At 42.8% G+C, this 21,605-nt stretch overlaps 3 protein-coding genes across 3 annotated transcripts in view; 2 read left to right on the top strand and 1 right to left on the bottom strand.

Moving 5' to 3' along the window:
* LOC108110542 overlaps nt 1-21,605 on the bottom strand; it is a 74,644-nt gene that overhangs the window by 36,564 nt on the left and 16,475 nt on the right. Inside the window, 3 exon segments of the mRNA XM_017219624.2 lie at nt 16,046-16,907; nt 17,058-18,828; nt 18,830-19,642. Of these exon segments, the coding sequence (XP_017075113.2) occupies nt 16,046-16,907; nt 17,058-18,828; nt 18,830-19,642 (3,446 nt within the window).
* Nucleotides 784-1,955, top strand: LOC108110545 (serine/threonine-protein phosphatase alpha-2 isoform). Its single transcript, XM_017219634.2, has one exon. It carries the CDS (start codon nt 837-839, stop codon nt 1,854-1,856), a length of 1,020 nt encoding a protein of 339 aa, XP_017075123.1. The 5' UTR covers nt 784-836; the 3' UTR covers nt 1,857-1,955.
* Nucleotides 20,662-21,477, top strand: LOC108110546 (protein FAM210B, mitochondrial). Its single transcript, XM_017219635.2, has one exon. The coding sequence runs from the start codon at nt 20,738-20,740 to the stop codon at nt 21,311-21,313; it is 576 nt and encodes a 191-aa protein (XP_017075124.2). The 5' UTR covers nt 20,662-20,737; the 3' UTR covers nt 21,314-21,477.

Here is a 21,605-nt window from a genome sequence, read left to right on the forward strand (position 1 = left end):
ATCCACTTCTCAATAAAACAACCTAATTGCATCGTGGAGCAACATTAAATTAATTCAGTGAAATTATGCCCATAACCAATGCTAACTTTTTTGGCCGGTCGTCGTTTTTCCTTCTCTCTTTTCACCACCTCAACATTTTCCGTAGCTTTTCCAGCAATCTGAAAACTTTGCAACGCGTCGGCGTTGAAGATCCACAAAGCTGTGAAATTATTGCAAACATTCTTCAAGCGTCGCTGAGCAATCACAAAACAGAAACAAACAAAGCAGGTGAAAATTGGAGAATCATTCGGAAAGACGCGTCAAATTTATTCGCCGCCTCTTTCCGTTAAGTGGGTGAAATTTCCTTTTCGTCGCCGCTGTTAAACTATTTTTTTCGCTTGCATTTTTTTTACCAACGACTTCCGCCGACAGCGCGCTAATTGAAAACTTCACAGAAAAAAAAATAAAGGAAAATGGAAAATCTCAGCAGGAAACCAACCGCACAGAGAAAAACCGAGAGTGGCCAAAAGGAATTAGCAGTGCCAACTGCGTTTCCGTTAGCCAGCAACATAACTATCATTTTTTTTCGCTCATCCAGCAGTTGCAAAAAAGTTGTTTTGTCGTTTGTCGCAGCGGCCAAAAGACATTTTTCATATTTATAAATTTTCTTTTTTGCCCTCTCCTGTTCCTCTCCTCCCTTTCTATTGCTTTTAATTGAAATTATAAAAAGTTGTTCATGTTTAAGCCCTAGTTTTAGAGTAATAAACAGGCGAAAGGTCAGCTTTTCCCTAATTGTCAGTTTATTACAAAAAATCTTCGAAAATTCATAGTAAGCCTACCACTCGAAGGATGCCCGCATGGCACACCACAGTAAAACAATGACTGGATGCATGCTGAGTAGCGTTGAAGAGTCGGGAGATGACGTAAATTCTGTCAGCAATCTACCAGTCATTCTCAATATAAGCGATTTGATCCTCAGACTGAAGAACTTCCGCCGCGGTAAGCAGCAACGCCTCCCTTTGATCGAGTCGGAGGTGAGCAAGCTGTGTGGCCTGGCCAGAGATCTTTTCCTGGATGAACCCATGATGCTGGAGGTGTCGGCTCCCATAAGGGTGGTGGGTGACATACATGGCCAGTACCCTGATCTGCTTCGAATTCTTGACCACTGTGGATATCCTCCGCAAACGAGTTACCTCTTTCTCGGGGATTACGTCGACCGGGGGAAGAATTCTGTGGAGACGATCACCCTGCTATTGGCCCTGCGCGTAAAATTCCCGAAACACTTTCATCTGCTGCGTGGTAACCACGAATCCCAGTCGGTCAACAAAGTTTACGGCTTCTTCGACGAGTGTAAGCGACGCTACACGATCAAGATGTGGAAGACCTTCGTCGACTGCTACAACTGCATGCCCGTGGCGGCGACCATTTCCAGACGCATCTTCTGCTGCCACGGCGGCCTGAGCCCCCAGCTGAATAAACTCAGCGATATCGACTCGATCCCCCGGCCAACCGATGTACCCGAGACGGGTCTGCTCTGCGACCTGCTATGGAGTGACCCGGATAAGTCTGGCTTCGGTTGGACGCCGAGCGATCGAGGTGTGAGTTACCTCTTCGGACGCGATGTCCTTGAAAAGTTCCTGCAGAAGTTTAACTTCGACTTGGTCTGTCGTGCCCACCAGGTTGTGGAGGACGGTTACGAGTTCTTTGCCAAGCGCCAGTTGGTCACCGTCTTCTCGGCACCGAACTACTGTGGAATGTACGACAACGCTGGGGCATCAATGGGCGTGGACAAGGACCTGGTAATCTCTTTCGATGTGCATCGGCCTGATAATCGGAAAGCAATTCTGAAAAAGGTTAGCGTTGTCCAGGCTGATTGAAGGAAAGACCCTTCGAAATTTTTCAGAATTCATATCTGGTGATATTCAAGATCAGTTTCACTGATCGCTTGGAAAAATAAATGTAGTTACAAAATTCAGCGCACTTACGTCTTCTTGCTCAACCTTTTTAGCTTCAACACAAATATTTATCAGGCAAACAACAAACGAAACGCTAAAAGCCGAGTGCAAGTAAACTTTCCCACCTCCTAAACCAACATTACTTTAGAATATTTAATTTTTTGCCGGCAAAAGCGAACACAAATCAATTTCTCCGCTCAAACTATGCCAAGTCATTGAGAGTTTTTGCAACGAACATCGTTCACCGGCACAAGCCCAGAGCTACCGTTTGGCAATGCATTATTTTCACTGCCAAGGTTTGTTTTCTGTGTCAACCGAGTTGGCCATTTAAGGCGCCGCCTTGGCCATTGCAATGAAATAAAAGTAACAGAGCCAAGCCCCAAGGAAAAGCTAACATTTCCGCCAGAGAAGTCTGCTGCCAAAGCCAGAAACAAGTTCATCAGTCCACGGTAACAAGTGCGAGTTATGAATGTGGAGTTTTCCCAAGGCGAGGGGGAGTCAGAGGGAGGAAAGTCAGCGACTGACCGGTAAATAGATTTAATTATGCAAAACGTAAAACGAACCCATCGGCACGCTGGAAAGTGCGCTGAAGCGTTAAGCATTGGCGGAAATCGAGTGAGAGAATCGATTGAACAGAAAGAGTCGGCTAGACCCTAGCAGAAAGAGAGGGAGACAGACTGCTCGCCATATAAACAAATTGTAAATTTTAAATAGTCCACCGAACTGAGCCGTTGGGGCTGAGTCTTCGCCTTAATCCCATGACGTTGCTATAAATATTTATTATATCATCCCCATTCCACCCATTCCAACCGGAGACAAAGTGCAAAAACGGTCGACTGAGGAGCTGCTGCAACTGCGATGGCTCGTAATTAAAATGCATTATTAATGAAATGTAAATGTCGAGACATTAATGAAAACGAGAGGGCAGACCAGCAAGCAAGTGCAAGATTTAAGCCCCTCCATGAAACCACCTCCTCGAGTTACTAGGACTTACAATTTCATTAAAAGAAATCAAAACATAAAATCAGGATTCAAAAGTCAATAAGTTTCTAGAGAAAACATTAAAAATATGTGAAATATTCGGCAAGATATGAAGTGACGTTATGTGACATTCCTCTTTCGGAAATATACCCCTCGTAAAGCAGATAAGTTTCAGAGTTTCAGTGCAACGACAGTCCCTGGGAATCCCCTATGATGTGAGGGAACCATCCACCCACTTAATCCCACCCTACATGCTCACTCAGCCTCACTCCTACACATCCATCTCATTTGTCAACGCTTCGGGCTGTGAAATCGTTCTTACCCTTTCACCGACGTGGCCACCAATCGGACGGCAGCTTTCTGGGCGGAATGATGATACCTCACTGGGTCCCCAACACCGCCAGTCATCAGGGTCATTAAGGCCAGCATTCCCTTTCTTTTCCTGGGTCGTGTCACGTGCTCATTGACGATCGAACTTAGGTTTCCTTTTGATATTTTACGCGTTTTAAGAATAAATAAAATATACACATATACAGAGTCGACTTTAGCAGTTATTTAACTGACTGTTAGGGCAAGCCCAACTTTGGTAATTTGCTTTTTTACTTTTTGGATCCCCTGCATTTCTGCTGCTCAATCAGATATTGTATCTTTCAAATTCAAATCTGCATTTCCCATTGTCCTTCTTTGTTACCTGATTCAGGTGTTTATTGCACAATTCCCAGAGCTATTGATGTCCCCTTCCCCTTCTGACACTTGTAAATGTTCACTTTTACAAGCTGACAATTAATTCTTTCACTTTTTGCGAATAGATGCCGCAGGCTGCATTTTAATTGCCACAGCAACAAGGACAGAGGCCACATTAAAAGCCATGACAAAATCCATAAAAATTCTGACAACTGAGCTTCCATTTTCCCATCGATTTTTTCCTGCTTGTTTTTCTATGGCTCTTGGCCAGGCTGGTAGCCATTGATCTTTGCCCTTTGGCATGCAGAAAGAGTTGCCCGAAATGCAAAAAGAAATTGACGTGGCAATTAGGCGGCTTCCTCTCTTTTCCAGCCAAAAGCCAACTTCGAATTGCAGTTTCCTCAATAATTCGTCTTTATTGCTGTGGCAGCCATCCATCTGGACTGCCCACTGTCCACTGTCCAGTGTCCGGCTGCATGTATCTGTTATGCAACTGTTTGCCATCTCCCTCGATTCCAGTCGATTCCGAAGGCGAGGCAGAAGCAGAAACAATTCGTACTCTTAATGAGCTTCCATTAAACTTAATTGCTGTTGGAGTTCTGTTTGCCGTCTGCTTTGTTTGTCCAGGGAGGATGCTGAGTTTTCATTAAGATTCGACGTTGGCAAACGTTTGGCAGATATATCCTCCTCCTCCGCTTTTGCTTTTTTCATTTAATTGAGATTTGCATACCCTCCTAGTGGCTCTTGATTTCCAGGGGTATTGGATTTGGTATTGTAAATAGAAAAGGAAATATGACAAACTAAATCTCAAACTCAATTGCAATGTCTGAGTGCCTTTGAAGTTTCCCCCCTTGCATTTGTATCTTCTGCATACTTTCACTACGCCATAGCCAATTTGATTTAATGGCCATAGACTGGCAGTGATTGCACTCTGCGGCTGCCCTCTTAACCCCAAAAGAACATTCTGCGAATGTAGAATAATTAAATTGTTCACTTCCTCTGCGGCGAGCGGCACAATGAGTTCATTATGCGATTTCTTGCAGATATATATACACGGTTTTTATCTTGCGAAAACTCTCATTAATCAATTCTTTTGTTCTGGAAAATAACTAGGTGACCCTTTGTTTTGGATTATGCTGAGATCTAATTGCCCTACCCACCTCCAATAGAGACATCAAACAATGAAGAGGAACTCGCCGGAATGTGCTAAAAGTGCTTTTGAAGATGCCTCCTGTATCTGTATCTGCATCTGCTTAACAATTAATATAAATTAATTTCAACTTCTTTTCCATTTCACGCAACGTAAATTCTGTTTGGTGACAACATAACCAGACTAACAACTTCCAGAGGCGAGCACAATGAGAGCTTCAATCTAACCAACCAAACCAGACGGAATCGGGGGAAACAACAAGCTACTTTTGTTAAACGCATGAGTTATTAATGAACATTAGCAGCATTTGATGTCGTCGCAGACCGCAGACAGGCCAGCGTCATGAAATGGTAACAATAACGACTCTCAACTGGAGTGCAGTGCTCCAGAGTGGTCGCCATGAAGCCGGAGACACTCTATCCGAGAGCTGAGGAACTCTAATGGAACCCGGAGTGGTTATAAATCTGTTTAAGTAGCTACAAGTTAAAGTGGCTCACTTCAGTTAGATTCGTTCATAAACCCACCTAGTTTTTGCACCTTTAAGTGACTTTAACTTGAACTTTAATGGGTTAAGAAATTTCAATAATTTGTATAAAAATAGTCTAAAAAGGGGACAACTTATATTTCCTATTACTTTTGTTTGCCACATTTTATTTGATCAGTTTGTCAGACTTTGCTTAGCAGTCTCGAAAGCATTACCCAATGGCAGAGACCCCTCCTAGAAAGGGGTAAGGCAAACAACGAACCGCCGCCTGTTACCCAAGTCTAATGACTCCGACTCATAGATGGGCATATAGACTGACTGACTGACAACCTGCTCATTCGCTGTGCCACACTTTTTCCTATACTGCAACAGTTTGTGTCATATATGGCCAGTGGGATATGCCTTGCAATAGCATTGGGGTTAGGAAACCATTGCAAATATCTTGGCTGTTGGATGTTGGATGGAAGACAACACGCTATGCTCAGTGATTCAATGATTGAGATACAATACTTAACAGAGAGCCGACCAAGCGCAGAAATGTGCAAATTAAAGTGGCTGCGCGATAAGAAATGTAAATGTTGTTCTTCCTAGCTGCTGGTTCTAATGGAGTCGTCATAAGTTGGGGGGGGCTCGGTGAAGATCTATCGCCGCGTTCGTGTCTGCTTTCATTAGAGGCTTTGTTCTAATTTTTCTTACAGCTATTTGACATTGAATGGATCAATGGGACGTAGCAACGATTTCCTAGAACAGTAAGGAAAACTTCAACAAAAATGTTTGTTCCTCATAAATAAATAAACAAATTGCATAACTTTCCCCAAGGTTTTGCTTTCCATTGCATGAGATTGATGTTCGAATAACATTAAAAATCATATTAAACTGAATTGCGGTCAACTGAGGAATTGCCTTATAAATTGCAATAGCCGTCCAGCAAAATATTAGCTTTTCCCCGCGGACCATTCGCCGTAAGAATTATTGTTGTTGTCCAAACTGTTTGTTTTCCAAAGAGCACGCATACATTTCGCGTCTGAGTGCAAACAAAAACAAGAGCCAAGCTCGGGCAATGGGAAATGGTTTTTGAGCAGAATTTAGCACATTAGCGCAGTCGAGTGGAACCCCAAAACGGAAATCCAAGAAACGCTAAAAGTGTCCATTAGAAACATGCATAAATGTATTAATTGTCGTAGAAAAAATCTTGCTAAAATCTTGCTCGTTTCGCTCTGGGAAGTGGCCCAACTTTAGCAGCTGTAAGGCAAAAACCAAATTGATTCTGGGCTTTGGAAAACGGCGCCGTTTTGCTTGAGTGCTTCCTAATATTTCCCATTTTCCATTTTCCAACCATGTACAATGGACGAAGCTGAGCGTAAACATTTCAACAACTTTTTGTGTTGGCATTTCTGCGAGAATATGAATACTGGAACAAGAGATAGTCGAGCTCTGATTAAAGTGTGGTTTAGGCTTCTTGGATTTATAGTCTGAGTACTTTAATGTCTTCATAATGAAAGAGTGAATCTCTGTGATTAGTGTTAAAGTTTATGTTTAAGGTTTCTAAACCCCCTTGGAATGTTTACTTCTGTTTAATCACAAAAATTGATTCACAATTTGTTATGAAAATAATCAAATTTACTATAACTTATAAAAACAATCTAGTCTCCTTACAAATCTTCCAATCTTTAAACTAAAACCAAAAATCAAAATCAAAACCCCATCTTGTGCTGGCTAGTGTTCTGTTCACCTTGCGGATGTTGCCACATACACTCTCAAACACCGGGCAACATAATTTGTGTTGCTTTCGTATTTCGGAAAAGACGAAAAACGAAACAAGTGTTTTCCACGGCGTTGCGCTTCGTTTGGAAAAGCGGCGGAGCAGCGGTGGAGCTGAAGATGCAGCAACATTTTGCCGACAGTCCTACTTTTAAATATAGAATTTGAACTAATTTCGCTTGTTTTGTTTTTTGTTGCATTAGTTGGGATGGATGTTTGCTGCTCTTTCGGCCACCGAAACTTTATTTTTTTCCCATGCCTTTTTTTTTTGCCGGGTCTCGTCGAGCGAGAAAATCGGGCAAAAATAGAGTTTGGGCCGCGCTGGGTTGAGTTTTGCTGAGTTAGTGCCGCGGATAGATGGGCCGCTGATGTCGTTTATAAATAAGCCATGTGATTCATGAGTTGGAATTATTTGTATGTGTATGGTGCCTAGTGCCTAGTGTAATAGCCGGCATTGTGTCCTGCCTGTGGGCCAAGCGGTTTCTTGTTTTATTTTAACAAGACGCAGCATTCGGATGGGCGTCTAAGTGGCTGGCTAAAGATCGCTTTGAAGTCCATAGGCCACAGATATGGGCATAGAGATGCCATGGAGAGCGGCGTGGGTGTCTAAGCGAAATCGAATTGAGGTAGGTGCACTTTGGGGTAATGGATGGCGGTTGGTACTTACTCACTAAGCTTTATAGATACTGATAGATGATGTGCCATAACTTACAAAGTTCTTAAAACAAAAGTCAAGGTATTTACAGAAAGCCCTCACAATCACTAACTTACATAACCCATTGATAGCTCACCTAACGTAGCTGTGAATGACTTTCATAATTCCCCTCCCATCAACTTAGTTTTCCCTTTCTGCAGAACACACACAGCGAATCGAGATTTCCCCTCAACTTTGATACTTTTCCGAAGGCTAACAAAAAAGCGACAAAAGGAAAACTGAAGATGCAACGAAATCACTTAAGCTCATTAGTTAATATCCAATTTATAAAGAAGCGAAAAATCAGAGAAAAAACTTAAATCGCTTTCGGGCAGCAGCAGAGACAATTAATCAAAAATCATCGGGGAAAACTTAAGAAGACAGCGCCGAGAAAATGCCGGGAAATTTCAGCAACTTGTAAAACATTTTCTCCCAAGCTGAAGATAAGACGAAAAGAAGGCGACAAATTAAAATCAACAGACGATTGCCACACGAGATTGTAAGGGGAACTCGGGAGGAAAGGGTGGGGAAATTCCCCATTGACATTACGAAACGTGTGAGAAAAATCGCATGCCAGAGATTTGGTGAACTTTAATAGCAATCAAAATGTTGCCAGAGCCCAAAGGAAAATCCACAGCCAGAAATCAATAGCAAAACCTGAGGCGGAAGAGGTGTTAAGGGGGTCAAAAGGGGCGACACATGTCAGGGGTTAAGTCTAGTGACTTTAAGAACACAGGAAAAAAGATGTTTTGTTAGGCAATGAATATCAATCATACAGAATGCCTAACTACAGATTTTTAGCTGTGTATTAGTCTGGTGACTAGCCTGGTATTGCGTAAATGAAAATGCTCACGTGTCATGGGAGTATTTTCAGGCATTTCCAGCCTGTTGATGTGCCTTGACAAATTCATGATTTGTCGTCGATTCCTGTGCGTTGTTTCCCACTTTCTGCCCCTCTGCCACTGACTTTTCCAGCCGCCCGTCTATTTCCCACTTTATTTGGCTGCACACACGCAATAATTTCCCATACGGAAGGCAATTTGTTTGCCACGCTCACATAAATTTATGGTTTTGTAGGTATTTCCACCACTAGCCTCCCCCTCTGAGTGCCTGCTTTTTTATATAGGGAACCTCAATTTGGGCTATATAGTATCGGATGATGATGTCGCTGATGAGCAACGAATACCGCAGAGGAGCATTACTCAGCTGTTCATTCGCTGGCACTTAAAACGCCATCAAATGCCATTGGACACGTGGGACTTTCATCATGCTCCCTTCCACTCCAGAGAGAATACTTTCCTGCCTGCTGAAGGCAAACCCTCGGCAAAAATTGAGGTCAATTGCTGCTAATTACATATTAATGTTCCCCTTCTGGCCAGCAAAGCTGCCGAGTAACCAGGCAAAGTGTCACATATTTGAAATTAATTTGCCAAAGGCAAACACAAGGTCTGAGAAGTGCAGAACTTATCAGGGAAGTGAGTAAAGCGCTGAAAGCCTATTTTGATTTATGGTAAGTTAAAGTCAGCAAATGCAATTTTCACACAAAACTGATTACCTGCAATGGAAATTGAATTTTAGTCCAAATTTTCTTAAGCTTTTATTTGCTTGTTAAAGTGATTCTAAGAGCAATAAATCCAGAAATCTTCCAGCAAATTATTAAAAGCAATTATTAATCAGATTAGAGTGAATTTCGGCAACAAACTGCTTTTTTCTCCCTGTTCAGTAGTCACTAATTACATCAAGAAAAGGTAGTTAAAGTATAGTGAATATTTATAAAATTTAAAAACAATTTTATCAGACTGTAAATTTTCATACGCCTCGTTGTCATCAAAAGTAAAGCCCCGCTGTTTTCAACTCAAGCTAACATAATCCCCCTAACCAACCCCAACCTTCAACTGCGTAATATTTTTGAAAAATACTTTTAATTTATGCCACTGGCAACCTCCCTTCTGCCACCGCCCATCGGCTAATAAACAATTTTCTTTGGCTAGAGGAAAACTTTTGCCGCCGCAGAAACCAAGTTCATTACAATTTCAAATTTGCGTTTCTCGAACACTTAACGGAGAACCGAAACTTGTAAACTCCCCGCCACTCGCACTCGTAATTACTCTGGCAAAGCGAAAACCAACACAGGAAAACAGGGAAAATGGGAAAATATAAGCTCGAAATTGGCATGAATTGTTAATGCAAATGCGGGAAATGCAAAATGTTCAGCTGGCAATAGCCAACGAGCGTAAATAAAGATTCTGAAGGCGTAGCCCGCTGCCCAAGGGGAAATCCGATAGAATGGAAGTCTGAATGAAACGCTTAATTGACGTCAAAATGCAACAAAAGCAGCGATTTGCATGCAGCGATTTCATTAATTTTGATTGACCATTTGATTTGGTTTCGCTCGATTGCGAAGGCAAAACCTTTTTCCCTGGGAATTTCGATGCGGGGAGTGTTCTCGTTTCAATCTCCATAGTTGGGCTAACAACTTTATATATTTGACCCGAAACGTATTGGCCAAATCAGCCAGAAGGCACCAAACTAGTTTGTTCATTAAAAACAGACCCCCGAGCGACCTCGGTCAGACTCAACGGAATGGAAACCTTTTCGAAATAATAAAAAATCACTCGAAACAAAAGCCTTTACACACTTTTTCAATGAAACTCGTTACAGCGCTTAAATGTAAATGTATCTGAGAGATTTATCGTGTTCCATTAGAAGTCCGAGCCTTAGACATTTCTGCCATTTTTGGGGTCAACCCAATCAGCTTCGCCATTTGTTAAGTTGCCGAAATAAAAATGAGGCTGAACGATTTCTTTGACATTTTTAATATGTTAGAAGAGCTCAATACTGACAGGGAATGGTGAATAAGGCTGAAGATATCGTAATAAATTAGTAAGCTACTTTTTCAGTTGCTATAATTCCAGGAAATTGTTTACAAGCTTTGTCATTACTTAAGCATTCATACGCATACATTTTAATCCTTAAAAAATAAGAATACTTAATGTACTTTAGAGTTGCAATATCCCGAAATCAGCCAACCAAAATATTAATCTTGTCAAACTAATAATGATTTATGGGCTTCCAGCTTGTTCTTGCACATTTTGGCCACATTTCACACCCAAAAGTGTCACTCACAAAAAGGTTAAAAGGGAAGTTTGGGGTCATGGGGTTCACAGCTCAACGGAATAATAAATTTCCCAGCAAGCCCATAATCGGATGCCTTCTCTCCGCTTGTTTTTTTGGGAATTTATTATTTAGCCCGAAACGGTGGTCGTAAATATGAGGCGATCATTGATTAGCGCATAAATTTTCACACGACGCCTAATTGGCTGTACACCGATTCGAGCTCAGCTTGCTGGCCAAGTTCAGGGTCAGCAGATATGGTATTGTAAGCCAGACTGGGGCCAACTCATTTGCATTTATCCAAATGGGTTCCTCAACTTTTCAGCAGCTCTTTTGTTGGCATTTCACTCCAACAAATTGCAATGGCAAACAACAGCTCAGCCGCATTTTCGGTAATTTTTGCCAAGGAACAAGTTTACACGTAAATTGTAAATTTACTCAACTAGTTCGTTCCTCGTTAAGTTTCGACACTTGCAAGCTCTTTGGGTTTTATTTAATTTTGGCAAAGCCACAGAACAATGGGTCTCTGAACTAACTTCGCCAGCTTCAACTTTTAACAGCATTAGTTGCCAGTCAAATATTTAGCATTTAACACGGACTGTGGGTTATTTGCCATGAAAAGGGTATCTGAGTTGGTTTTAATTCGAATGTTTCCCCTTTAAGAACTTAAGTTAAAAATCCATCGCCTGCTGTGCAAATAATTTGCCTTTTAAATTTGCCTACTCGCTGGCAATGCTTTTAGAAAACGAAAATGAAATTTATGCTCTGCCTAATCAAGTTTTTGAATGTTTTCCTTTGGCCATTTGCGTTTGATATTTCTGTGTTCTTTGTAGATGTAGAAATGCTTTTTGTAACATTTCCTATCAATTTGATGGCGAAACTTCCGGTCTCGAACAGAGAAACAAGCAATTGCCGGCCATAAACAATGTTCTCGGAATCGATTAATTGATCTGGCAATTAAACTGGTTTTATAAAAACTCAAAAACATCAAAAATTCGATTTGATTTTAAACTGGATTTTCGAGAGTATCAGAATATTCAAATCAAACATTTATCAGCTGCCAAGCCAAGTCCCTCCGAAAATGGTATCTTTATTTGCCTGACCGGAGGCAGCTAATTAAATATTTATAAACATTTATTTTCTTTGTTAATGCCATTAGGAATTTATGAATGACCCAGCTATGTAAACGCAAAAATTGTTTATTAAAAGGGTAAACAAGAAGGGAAGAGCTGGCCTTTTCCCTGTTTCCCACTCTTTTCCTTCTGTTTGCCCAACAAGTTTACCTTTCTTGTAAACACTATTTTTCTGGTAACGCTTGCCGGCAGAATATTACATAATATGAAATAAACTTTAAACTAGCCGAAACGAGGAGAGCTAAAAAAAAGGCAAACTGGTTGCATTTTTAATTAAAACAGCTTCGCGCTTTTATTTTTGTGGGCGTTAAATGGGCGCGAGTTCAGCGCGGTGACAGCCCTCATGACACTTGTCACAATATTTGCCACCCGGCTTAAGACTGTCTCGCTGGTGAAATATCTGTCTGGATGTCTGTTTGATTTTATGTTGGCTGCGAATTAAAGTTGAGCCCGCGGGAGCCACCGACTTTTGCCAGATGGAAACAACTTTATTAGCATTTTCCATGCCACTCAGCATTCAGCCATCGCAATCAGCGGCGAACAGCGCGAATCCAATTGAGTGTGATGGGCAACTTTTATTAATAACACCATGACATTTATGGCTATTTTATCGAAGAGACAGAGACAATCGTCGACGTCATTAGAGTTAAACTACCATATCATTGCGAAAGGTCAAAGTCGTAAACACAGCACAGACAGTTGTTTCTGATGGATGTTAATGGGTGCACGGTGAGAAATCTAGTTTATTGCTCTACGCCGATTTATTGGGATTTAATCAAAGGCGATTATCACTTTTGGAAGTCATTTTGAAGATATTTAACTTCTTACTGGGGGATAGTTAGGAAACTAACTGATTCCCAACTGCAGGCTTAAATATTTAATAAAATATAAATTTCTCTTCGTGTAACTTATAGCACGTTTGTTTTATGAATCTTCAACATAAAAACCTTTAACTGTCTGAAAAAAAGATTAAGATAAAGACAAATTTTCACATGCACGTGTTAATGAATCCGCTTACCAGGCAGAAATTGTTTTTCTGCTGTAGCCAAGACCCCTCCCAATGTTCGATTTTCAATTTTCATTTGATTTTTAGCCAGAAAAAATCATTATTTTGACCATAATTTCTACCTCGAAAAAGAATATCTTCAACCATTTTTTCAAAAACGTGAAATTTCTTCTATCCTCCCCTTACACCAAAATTTATTTTTCCATAGCAAATCCAAAAATGGTCGGAATGTGGAATGTGATACCTCGTTGAGCTTAATATTTAATTCCCAATAAAACTGTGTTCACAGTTTAAAATGTAATTTTTGGACATTTTTTGGAAAAATTTTTTCCTTTCCTTCCTTTCCGAAAATGCAAAATTTCGCCCACCATCATTTTTGGCCCTGAAATGAGTATTTTTCCCATCGCAAAGCCAAAAATGGTCAGAATTTGGAATGTTATACCTCGTTAAGCTCATAATTAAATTCCCAATAAAACTGAATTCACAGTTGAAAATGTAAATTTTTAGTTGTTTTTCGCAGAATTATATGAAATGAGAAATTAGGCCCACTTCGATTTTTCTCTCTAAAATCAGCGTACTTTTTAAACAAATTTCTAACCCAAAAGACGAAGCATTTTCATCGCAACCCAGAACTTATTTTGATCCATTCGAGAGGAAATGCCCATCTATTTCCAGATGTAAAACCAATATTTGCATTTAACGTGGCCGAATTTGAAGTTCTTCTATACCCGGAGACCGTAATGTTTTCGGGTGCCCCTTAATTGGTGGCATTCTGTTGACCTTGCCGGAATTTATGATATTTTTTTGGGCTGGCTTTTGGCTCTTTGGCTTTGCTTGTTTATCTACAAGTTACACGCTGCTCTCCGCGGCTGATAACATGTGTTCCCCCGCTGGTCTTGAGTTATTTTTCCTTTTATTTGCTTTATTTTTGTCAGCATTTTTTCGAACCGAAAACTGTTTGCTTTTGGTTTACTTTGGTTGTAAATTAAAGTTTAAATTAAGCTCTTCAAGTTCAGTTTATGCGCTTTGCCTTTATGATTTCATTTTTCCCCCGACTGATGATGCAATCTGCCTTGGACAATAACTCACTGTATTTGTTTCAACGAATTTTCTGACGAATATTATTAAGTGAGAAATCATAATTTTTGGTGAAAACAAATAATGATTTGTAATAATAGATAAGAAGAGCTGCTTGTAAGACAACTCACTAATGATGATCTAATTTGCATTGCTATTCATATTAATTTCTACAAACCGCACTGATTGAAGGCTGCCAGCGACCTAATGAAAACAAATGCCAGTTAATGCATATTACTCATCATTATTAATGCCAATTTAGTGATTCGCTTAAACTCCCATTTAAATAACTGAAGCGAAAACCTTCGCTTTAAATTCCACTCCATTGGTATTCTCGGCAACGCAAAATTCTCTCATTACGGGTAAACAATACACGAATTTACGTAATTCCCCGCCGATTTTGCATGCCTACGAATGCAATTGGAAGCACAAACAAAAGCCACTTCCACACCTTGGCTATATGGATATACAAACGCATATATATTAGCATACCAGTTGACTCAAATTAACTCGCTTTGAGCTTGAGCTTGGGCGTTTTTCACACACTCACGCTCATCGAAATCGAGAGACACGAGAGACGAAAATCAGCACTCGAAGATACATTCACATTGGTCGGCTTGTTATTGCCGGCTCAGATGGTAAATATATACCTTGCGGCTTGTTGGCTTGTTCGGGTAATAGACAGCAGATTCGAATTAAAGAAAACTCACGGCTAACAAACAAGTAACTAGCAACTACTTGTACTTGTAGTTCCCCGAATCGTGGCTAACCCCAGATGAAAATCTCTTATCTAATGCATTTTTATGGGCGTTCGTCATGTAAATAAAAATACAACAGACGAAAGATGATAATTCCAGAGACAAGCTTTGGCTGGGCTTTGTTAATTTCTGGCTGCTATTGCCGAGTTGCGGAAAAATTTGTAATTGAAAATGTTTTGCATGTTAACTGAACTGCGAAACTGGAAAAGATATCCAAACGGGGGGAGACAGAGACCTCAACAAAACAAAAAGTATATATATTTAAATGGAAATTGGTTCTGCCTTCTTTGTAAGGCCCACCCACTCAAAAGTCAAAGTTCACTGGGGTATCAAATTCGCCCGTTTGTTTGTTTGTGTGACTTTGGTCTTAATTTGTATAATGCATGCACCTCGGGAACCCAAATTATTATTTCAACAACCGCAAGCGATTTGTGTCCACATGACGAAACAGCACAAAAACCGTGAAATTGGTATGGCTAGATCCTCTCTATATAACATATATCCCCTCTTAGCTGATGTTTAATTCACAAAGCACAGTACTTCGACGTACTCAACTTTCTCTAAGGCTATTAATTAATGTTTATTATTCAGTTTGTTTACCTCCTACTCGCCTCTCGTCAAATTTTCCATCTAATTAAGTTCATTCGGGCTGGGGCTAGGTCAATTCGGAATCCGACAAATGACGTCAAACTGGGATAGAGCAAATAAATTTGCACCTCTTAAGAAAGTTGAGATAGTGATGGCCCGCGAGCACGCCTCATTTCTCATTTTCCACAATTACTTATTTATTCCCCGCTCATATCTCATTGAATTTCAAAGTGAATCGAAATGCCTGATGAATTATTTAGAGACCTGGGTGCAATCGTTATCTGCCTCGACACGCTGCCCAAGTCGAATGCCCCTGAACTCATTAGGAGGTGGCTAAGACAGGTGTGTGAATGGCCACTCGATTGCCCTATCGAAAAGGCATTCCGAAAGTGGAGCACCAAAACAAAACGCAAAAAGCCATCAACACAAACTGCTCATGATAAGGAGATTGATAAGTCAGGTATGTTCTCTGATGGAGATAAAAATCGTTTGCAAAAGATATGATTAAAGCAAACCAAGTAGCTACGGGCTGTTAGGAGCTTCGAATGCCCTTCTTTGAAAACTATTTTGTATCTCTAACATTATAAATTTAACGAGTAGCACTACAAAAGTGAAAGCTTCTTATCATATCAGCTGTATAAAACATTTCTAAATAAATCAGATACTATTCCTATCACTTACCGACTGACGAGGGTTGACTGCAGTCTCTTGGCGGGCGGCGAGGTGGGTGAGGTCGGTGACTTGGGTGATTTGACGGCACGTGGGCCACCACCCACTGACCCGACGCCAACTGAGCCTTTATCCAGTGGCTGCCGTGTTGACGGGGTCGCATGTGGTGGCGGCGAGGGCGTGGCATTGGCCTTGGAGCTGCTGCTGCTCGATCTCTTGGCCAGAAGCATTTTGGGCGGCACTTTCGGCGTGGCCGAAGGCGAACGCCGGGCACTAGCACTTGCACTTGGACTGCCGCGCGGACTGGCAACGGATACGGAACCCGAACCGAAACCCGAGACAGGACTCGAACCGGAAGCCGGAGTCATGATCCGTGTGCTGGACACTTTGGACTTTACATCGTTATAGTTTGTCTTGATCAGAGACTTGTTACTGGCGATCTTATTCATCACGGCATCCCACTTGTTGGGCGTGTGCGCCTTTCGATTCAGCGGCGATTTTGGGGATTTTGGAGTTTTCAAAACGCGCGATTTGCCAGCGATTTTGGTGGCCGATTTGCAAGACTTGGGAGAGGCGATCGATGAGTTCGAGGAAACGGAGCCGCGGAAATTCTCCACCGTACAGAGCGACGATAGCGAAGCGTGTGGACGCGGCGACGTAGTTTTCTGAACTGAGAGCACCGCCGTCGATCGTTCCGCCGCGAAAGCTTCGTCGCCGCAAAAACTTCGAGCGCTGCCGCCGTCGACGCTGCAGTACGAGGTGCGGTTAGAGAGAGAGAGCGTGGTGGCCGCTGAGGAGGAGGAGAGACAGCTGCTGGGGGGACGCTGCTGCGGGGCCAGCTGCTGCATTTGGCTGGGAGTGGGCTGACCTTGACCTAGGGAGGAGAAGAGCAAGCATTAAGATGACATAAAGTCGTGATAACATCGTTTTACGTCTCACAAAATCGTTGAAAATTCACATCAGTATGTAATATTCTAGATAATACTCAAATAATGAAATGAATCTTCTAAACTAGACTTCTCACCTTTTCGCATGGTCTGCGTGGAGTCATCCGGCGACATGTCCACATCGACATCCCCGTCTAGCTCCGGCTGACGCATCTCTTCGTCGCAGCGATTCTCCACGTCCGTGAAAATGCCCGATGACTCCATGCAGGAGTCCTCCATCTGGGGCACAGAGGCACTCGGCTGCATCATATCAGGACCATACAGCTGGCCATCGATCACCTGGGCCCGGCGATCGCCACGATGCAGGACATCATCCGCATCGGATTCGGTGAAGAAATCAGAGTCTGTCATGGGATCCTGGCGCCTCAGGGGCGCAGGATTTGGGGGCGGGAAGCTAGGCTGGCGACTAACTCGGCCCAAATGGGGTCCATTGCTAGGAGAGTGGTCACAAGCTCCGCGGGAAGCGGGACGCGACATCTCGCCATCGCCCTGGTAGCCCGTGTCCAAGCTAGTTACGCTGGTCACGCTCGTGATGAAGCTGTTGCTCAGCTTGGAGTGCTGCGAGGTGTTCACCTGGTTCTGGGAAGCCTCCACCTGCTTGACAATCTCGGATTTAATTTCAATGGGATCCAGAGGCAGTTCCTCCGGGGAAGGCGTCTGCTCCATTCTCAACTGCATGAGATTCGGATGATGCATCTTGATCAACTCCAGGTTGTGCATGAGATTGTTGTGAGGAGAGTCCAGGAAATCCTTCATCTGATCTGGTGTAAGGATACCCAAGCTCTCGTCCAGATCGAAAGAACTCTGTTTCTTCAGGAGCTGCTGTTGCATTTGCTGCAGTTGGGTGGAGGAGGAAAACGAATTGTCCACCAGATCGATGGAGCAATCCAGCGTTGTATCCGGCAGATCGAGGCCGAAACTGTAGCGGGTTCGTCCTCTTCCCGAAGAGGAGGTCAGAGTACTATCCAAGGCTCCATTGCCTTCCATTATGATGTCTCCGTCTGGCGTTCGAGTGGGCAAAACCAGAGCACTCTGCGCCTGCTTCAAGAGAGGGGATAGCAGATGCACTGGCTGAGGAGTGACCTGACCCATCATCCTCATCCCATGCGGCGTTGTGGTGGCCGACTTAGGGGATAGGCAAAGCAGAGAGTGCTGCGGAATGGATCTTCTTCCGGTTTGAAAATGTCCCCTACTGGGAGTTCCTCGCTCCAGCTCCTGGGTTAGGTTCAGCAGTTGAATGTGCCTCGGGGATTGCAACCCACTGAGGTCCAGCAATCTTTCAGTATTTAGCGTTGAGTTCAATGGCAGCTTCATGTTTGATTTGTCCGGGGCCAAGCTGGTTAACGTCACGTCCAGCGTGTCGTCCGTTTCCTGGTCCAGTTTTTCGAGGTTACTGGAGCCCTTGGAGCTCAGAGTATCCAAGCCAGATGGCATGGATATATGTTCTAGCAGAGGTAACTGATCCATGCTCAGGGTTAAATTGGCTCCTTGGTGGATCACCTTTGTGTAGTCACCTGGTTCATTGACGGAGGTGGTGAGATTCGCTCCGCGAACTGACATAGTGCAGAGGTTAACTCCTCTATCGATGGATTTCGTCAGATTGGATGCCACATCCATGGTTCTGGTAGCATTCGCTTCAGCTTTTATAATGTTTGTAGTATTCTGTCCATTGTCCATTATCCTAGAGATATTTCCTTTCTTGTCGTCCATAATCCTTGAGAGGTTTACTCCCCTCTTGTAGATTTGAGTGCAATTTGCTGCTAGGTTTCCAGCTCCCTCCAAAGTCTTAGTGACGTCGCCAACTCCCTCTAAAGTTTTTGTCACATTTCCAACTCCTTCCACTACTTTTAGTGAGATTTCCAATTCCGGTTGAGTTTGCAGATAAAATTCTGGTGGCATCCTTGTCCGTGATCACTGGCATTGTCCTGCCCATTATTCCCGACGAGTTGGCCGAATGTGTTGCATTGGTTTTGAAACTGACTGTCACATCGTGCCTAGTGTCCAACGAGCAAAAGGTCCTCATCGATTCCACTTTAGTTTTAGTGGGTTTCATAATACGTGTGTCATCTTTCACCAGAACCTTTGTTTCGTTGGACCCTGGCGAGTCCGTGTCCAGTGTCCGTCCGAAATGGGACAGCTCCTCCTCCTCACAGACAAAGGTCTCGGACCTTAATAGAGGTATTGGGGTGCTGCTGGTCAATTGATCTTTGTCTGTCATACCACGCTTCCCCACTGGTAAGGGAGTCACTGGCAGTGAGCTGGTCATTTCGCATGTATTGGAGATCACTGCAGCCGCCGCCGACGCCTTCGGACTGAAGTACTTTTTTAGTACTGTGGTTGTTCTTTTGCTGAGAAGGCTTACAGCATTGTTAATCCGTTCCCCACTAGCGCTTTTTTTCAAACTGCTGCCCAAATCCCGCAGAGCGGCTGAGGATGGGGCATAAGCGCTAGCTGGGCGCGGCTTAGCAGGATCGCTTGGTGCCCGGAATATCTGTGTCGCCTTCGGAGCACTCACCGGTGGTCGGATGTGCTGGGTGGTGGTGGTAGTGTTGTTGGTGGTTCTATTGGAGGTGCTGTAACCGCTGCTGGCCATTCCAAAACTACTCGGCTTCGGCAGCCTTGAAACGCCATCCAGGCGGGGAATTCGCGTGTTGGCGGGATCCTGCGAATGAAAAGGATAATGTGGGGTATGTAATTAAGTACAAAGTCAGAAAAGCTGCTCTTCGCACACAAATTACACCAGATGGTGTGCTCCCAAGGCGCTTGTTTTTCCCACACCAAGATTTTCCATGACCCTAAAGCCCCTGACAGTACACCAGTAAAAAGATCTTAGAACTGGAATATCTTTACCAAACCAATTTGTAACTTTGACTCTTCACAAATCAAAAATCTTGAAACTTATTACAAAAATCTTGTTAATATTTCATTTCTGTGTTCCCTTTTAAAACGATTCGAAATGAAAATCAGAAAGAACCGTCTGAGAAACAGTTTACTGGACATTTTTCTGGATGTAAACTGGCTGTGGCGCCACACTGATCCCCTTAGCATCCGCAAGCTGCACGTGCTCAGACTTTTTGGCAGGGGCCAATGTGGTGCAAAGTAGTTCAGTGGGGCGTTTCCACTTGGCACCAGTTCAACGCACTTTAAGTCAGTATCAGGGATGGAGACGGGGTGGGTTTACCACCAAATACCCTTATCCCTTTGCTGATGTCACCGAAACTTTGCCAGCTCCCTTTTTGGTGGAGTTTATGCATATGTTTGCCTTTCAACCCCGCAGAGCTAATTGCAGTTTAATCAAATCAGGCATAAAAAAAAGGAGCAACGACTTTTGGACAAACTTTATGGCAACGCTGAACTGGTTATAGCAGCGAAAGAGGACTGGAAAAAGCAGGACTTGGCAGCCATAATGAATTTATAGCATTGCGGGGAGTAATATCACATAGTCAGCTAATTATGCAAGGACACCGTTGAGAAAGGGGGATGAAATTTGGGAGGGAGGAGGGTAAAAGCTTTGTGCTACCTAATAGATAAGCAAGGCTTTATATATGAGACTTCACATTAGCCTTAATCCTCTATGTGTTAGGTAATGTCACGTTGTCATTACTTTTAATTGGGGGAAAAGTAAATTCAATTAGGCGTAGGGGTTAGAATAATCTTAGACACCTTCTCCTTCATTTTTAAGTCATTTTAAATTTGTATATTTCTTTGGCAGCACTGACACATCCTAAGGCATTTCGAGAGAAACAATCTGCGAAACATGTTCCGAAAATCGGGCAGGGCGTGTGCCCTTCTTGGAAAACGTTTACCCCTTAGTTTCGATCCCCTGAAGAAGATGCCGGCTGTTCAACTTCTCTACGAAGGAGCTGCAGCTTCAGGACCACTCGCCTTCAAAAAGTCACAGGATAATAAGCTAACATCTCAAAACATGAATTGGTTACTCCAAAGTGGACACCTTGTGCGAGGCTATAGCACCGAATCAGCTTCCACAGGGACCACGACGACTGTCAAGCTGAGTAAGAGAGAGCAACTGAAGCAGGCATTCAAGGAGTACGGAGCCACAATAGTGGCCTTTCATGTGGGCATTTCGGTCATATCGCTTGGCGGTTTCTATGCACTCGTTTCCAGTGGAATAAACCTGATGCCCATACTGGAGTACCTTGGAATAGGATCATCGGCGATTGCGGAAAAAATTTCCACAGGAAGCACCTTCGTGGTGGCCTTCGCCGTTCACAAAGTCTTTGCGCCTGCCAGGATAAGCATTACGTTGGGAACAACGCCGTTCATTGTGCGCTACTTGCGGGCCAAAGGACTCCTAAAGCCGAAGGCTTCATAGAAATGTGCCATTTTTTAACTTCTTATCAGAGTAACGTTTTGTTACATTACCTTATATGGCCCATTTAAAAATTTGAAACGTTTTATCAAACAATATTCCTTTGCTTATCAGTTTGACTATATATATATATGCACCATATATATATATAAACCTTAAAAAACCAATTTATAAACGCTTTTTATCATCAACACCATCAGCTGGAAAGATAGTTTAAAGTGCTAAACGCTTGCCAAACAATATCCGGCCGCAAAGTTTGCCAACGTTTAGACTGACAAGGCAAAGTTTCTTCATC

Source organism: Drosophila eugracilis, unplaced genomic scaffold, assembly GCF_018153835.1.
Source record: "Drosophila eugracilis isolate 14026-0451.02 unplaced genomic scaffold, ASM1815383v1 contig_2152, whole genome shotgun sequence".
In the NCBI taxonomy this organism is placed as follows: Eukaryota; Metazoa; Arthropoda; class Insecta; order Diptera; family Drosophilidae; genus Drosophila; species Drosophila eugracilis.

What these genes read in the sequence shown, in the direction of transcription:
- LOC108110545 (XM_017219634.2), top strand. Translation starts at nt 837, where the DNA reads ATGGCACACCACAGTAAAACAATGACTGGATGCATGCTGAGTAGCGTT.
- LOC108110546 (XM_017219635.2), top strand. Translation starts at nt 20,738, where the DNA reads ATGTTCCGAAAATCGGGCAGGGCGTGTGCCCTTCTTGGAAAACGTTTA.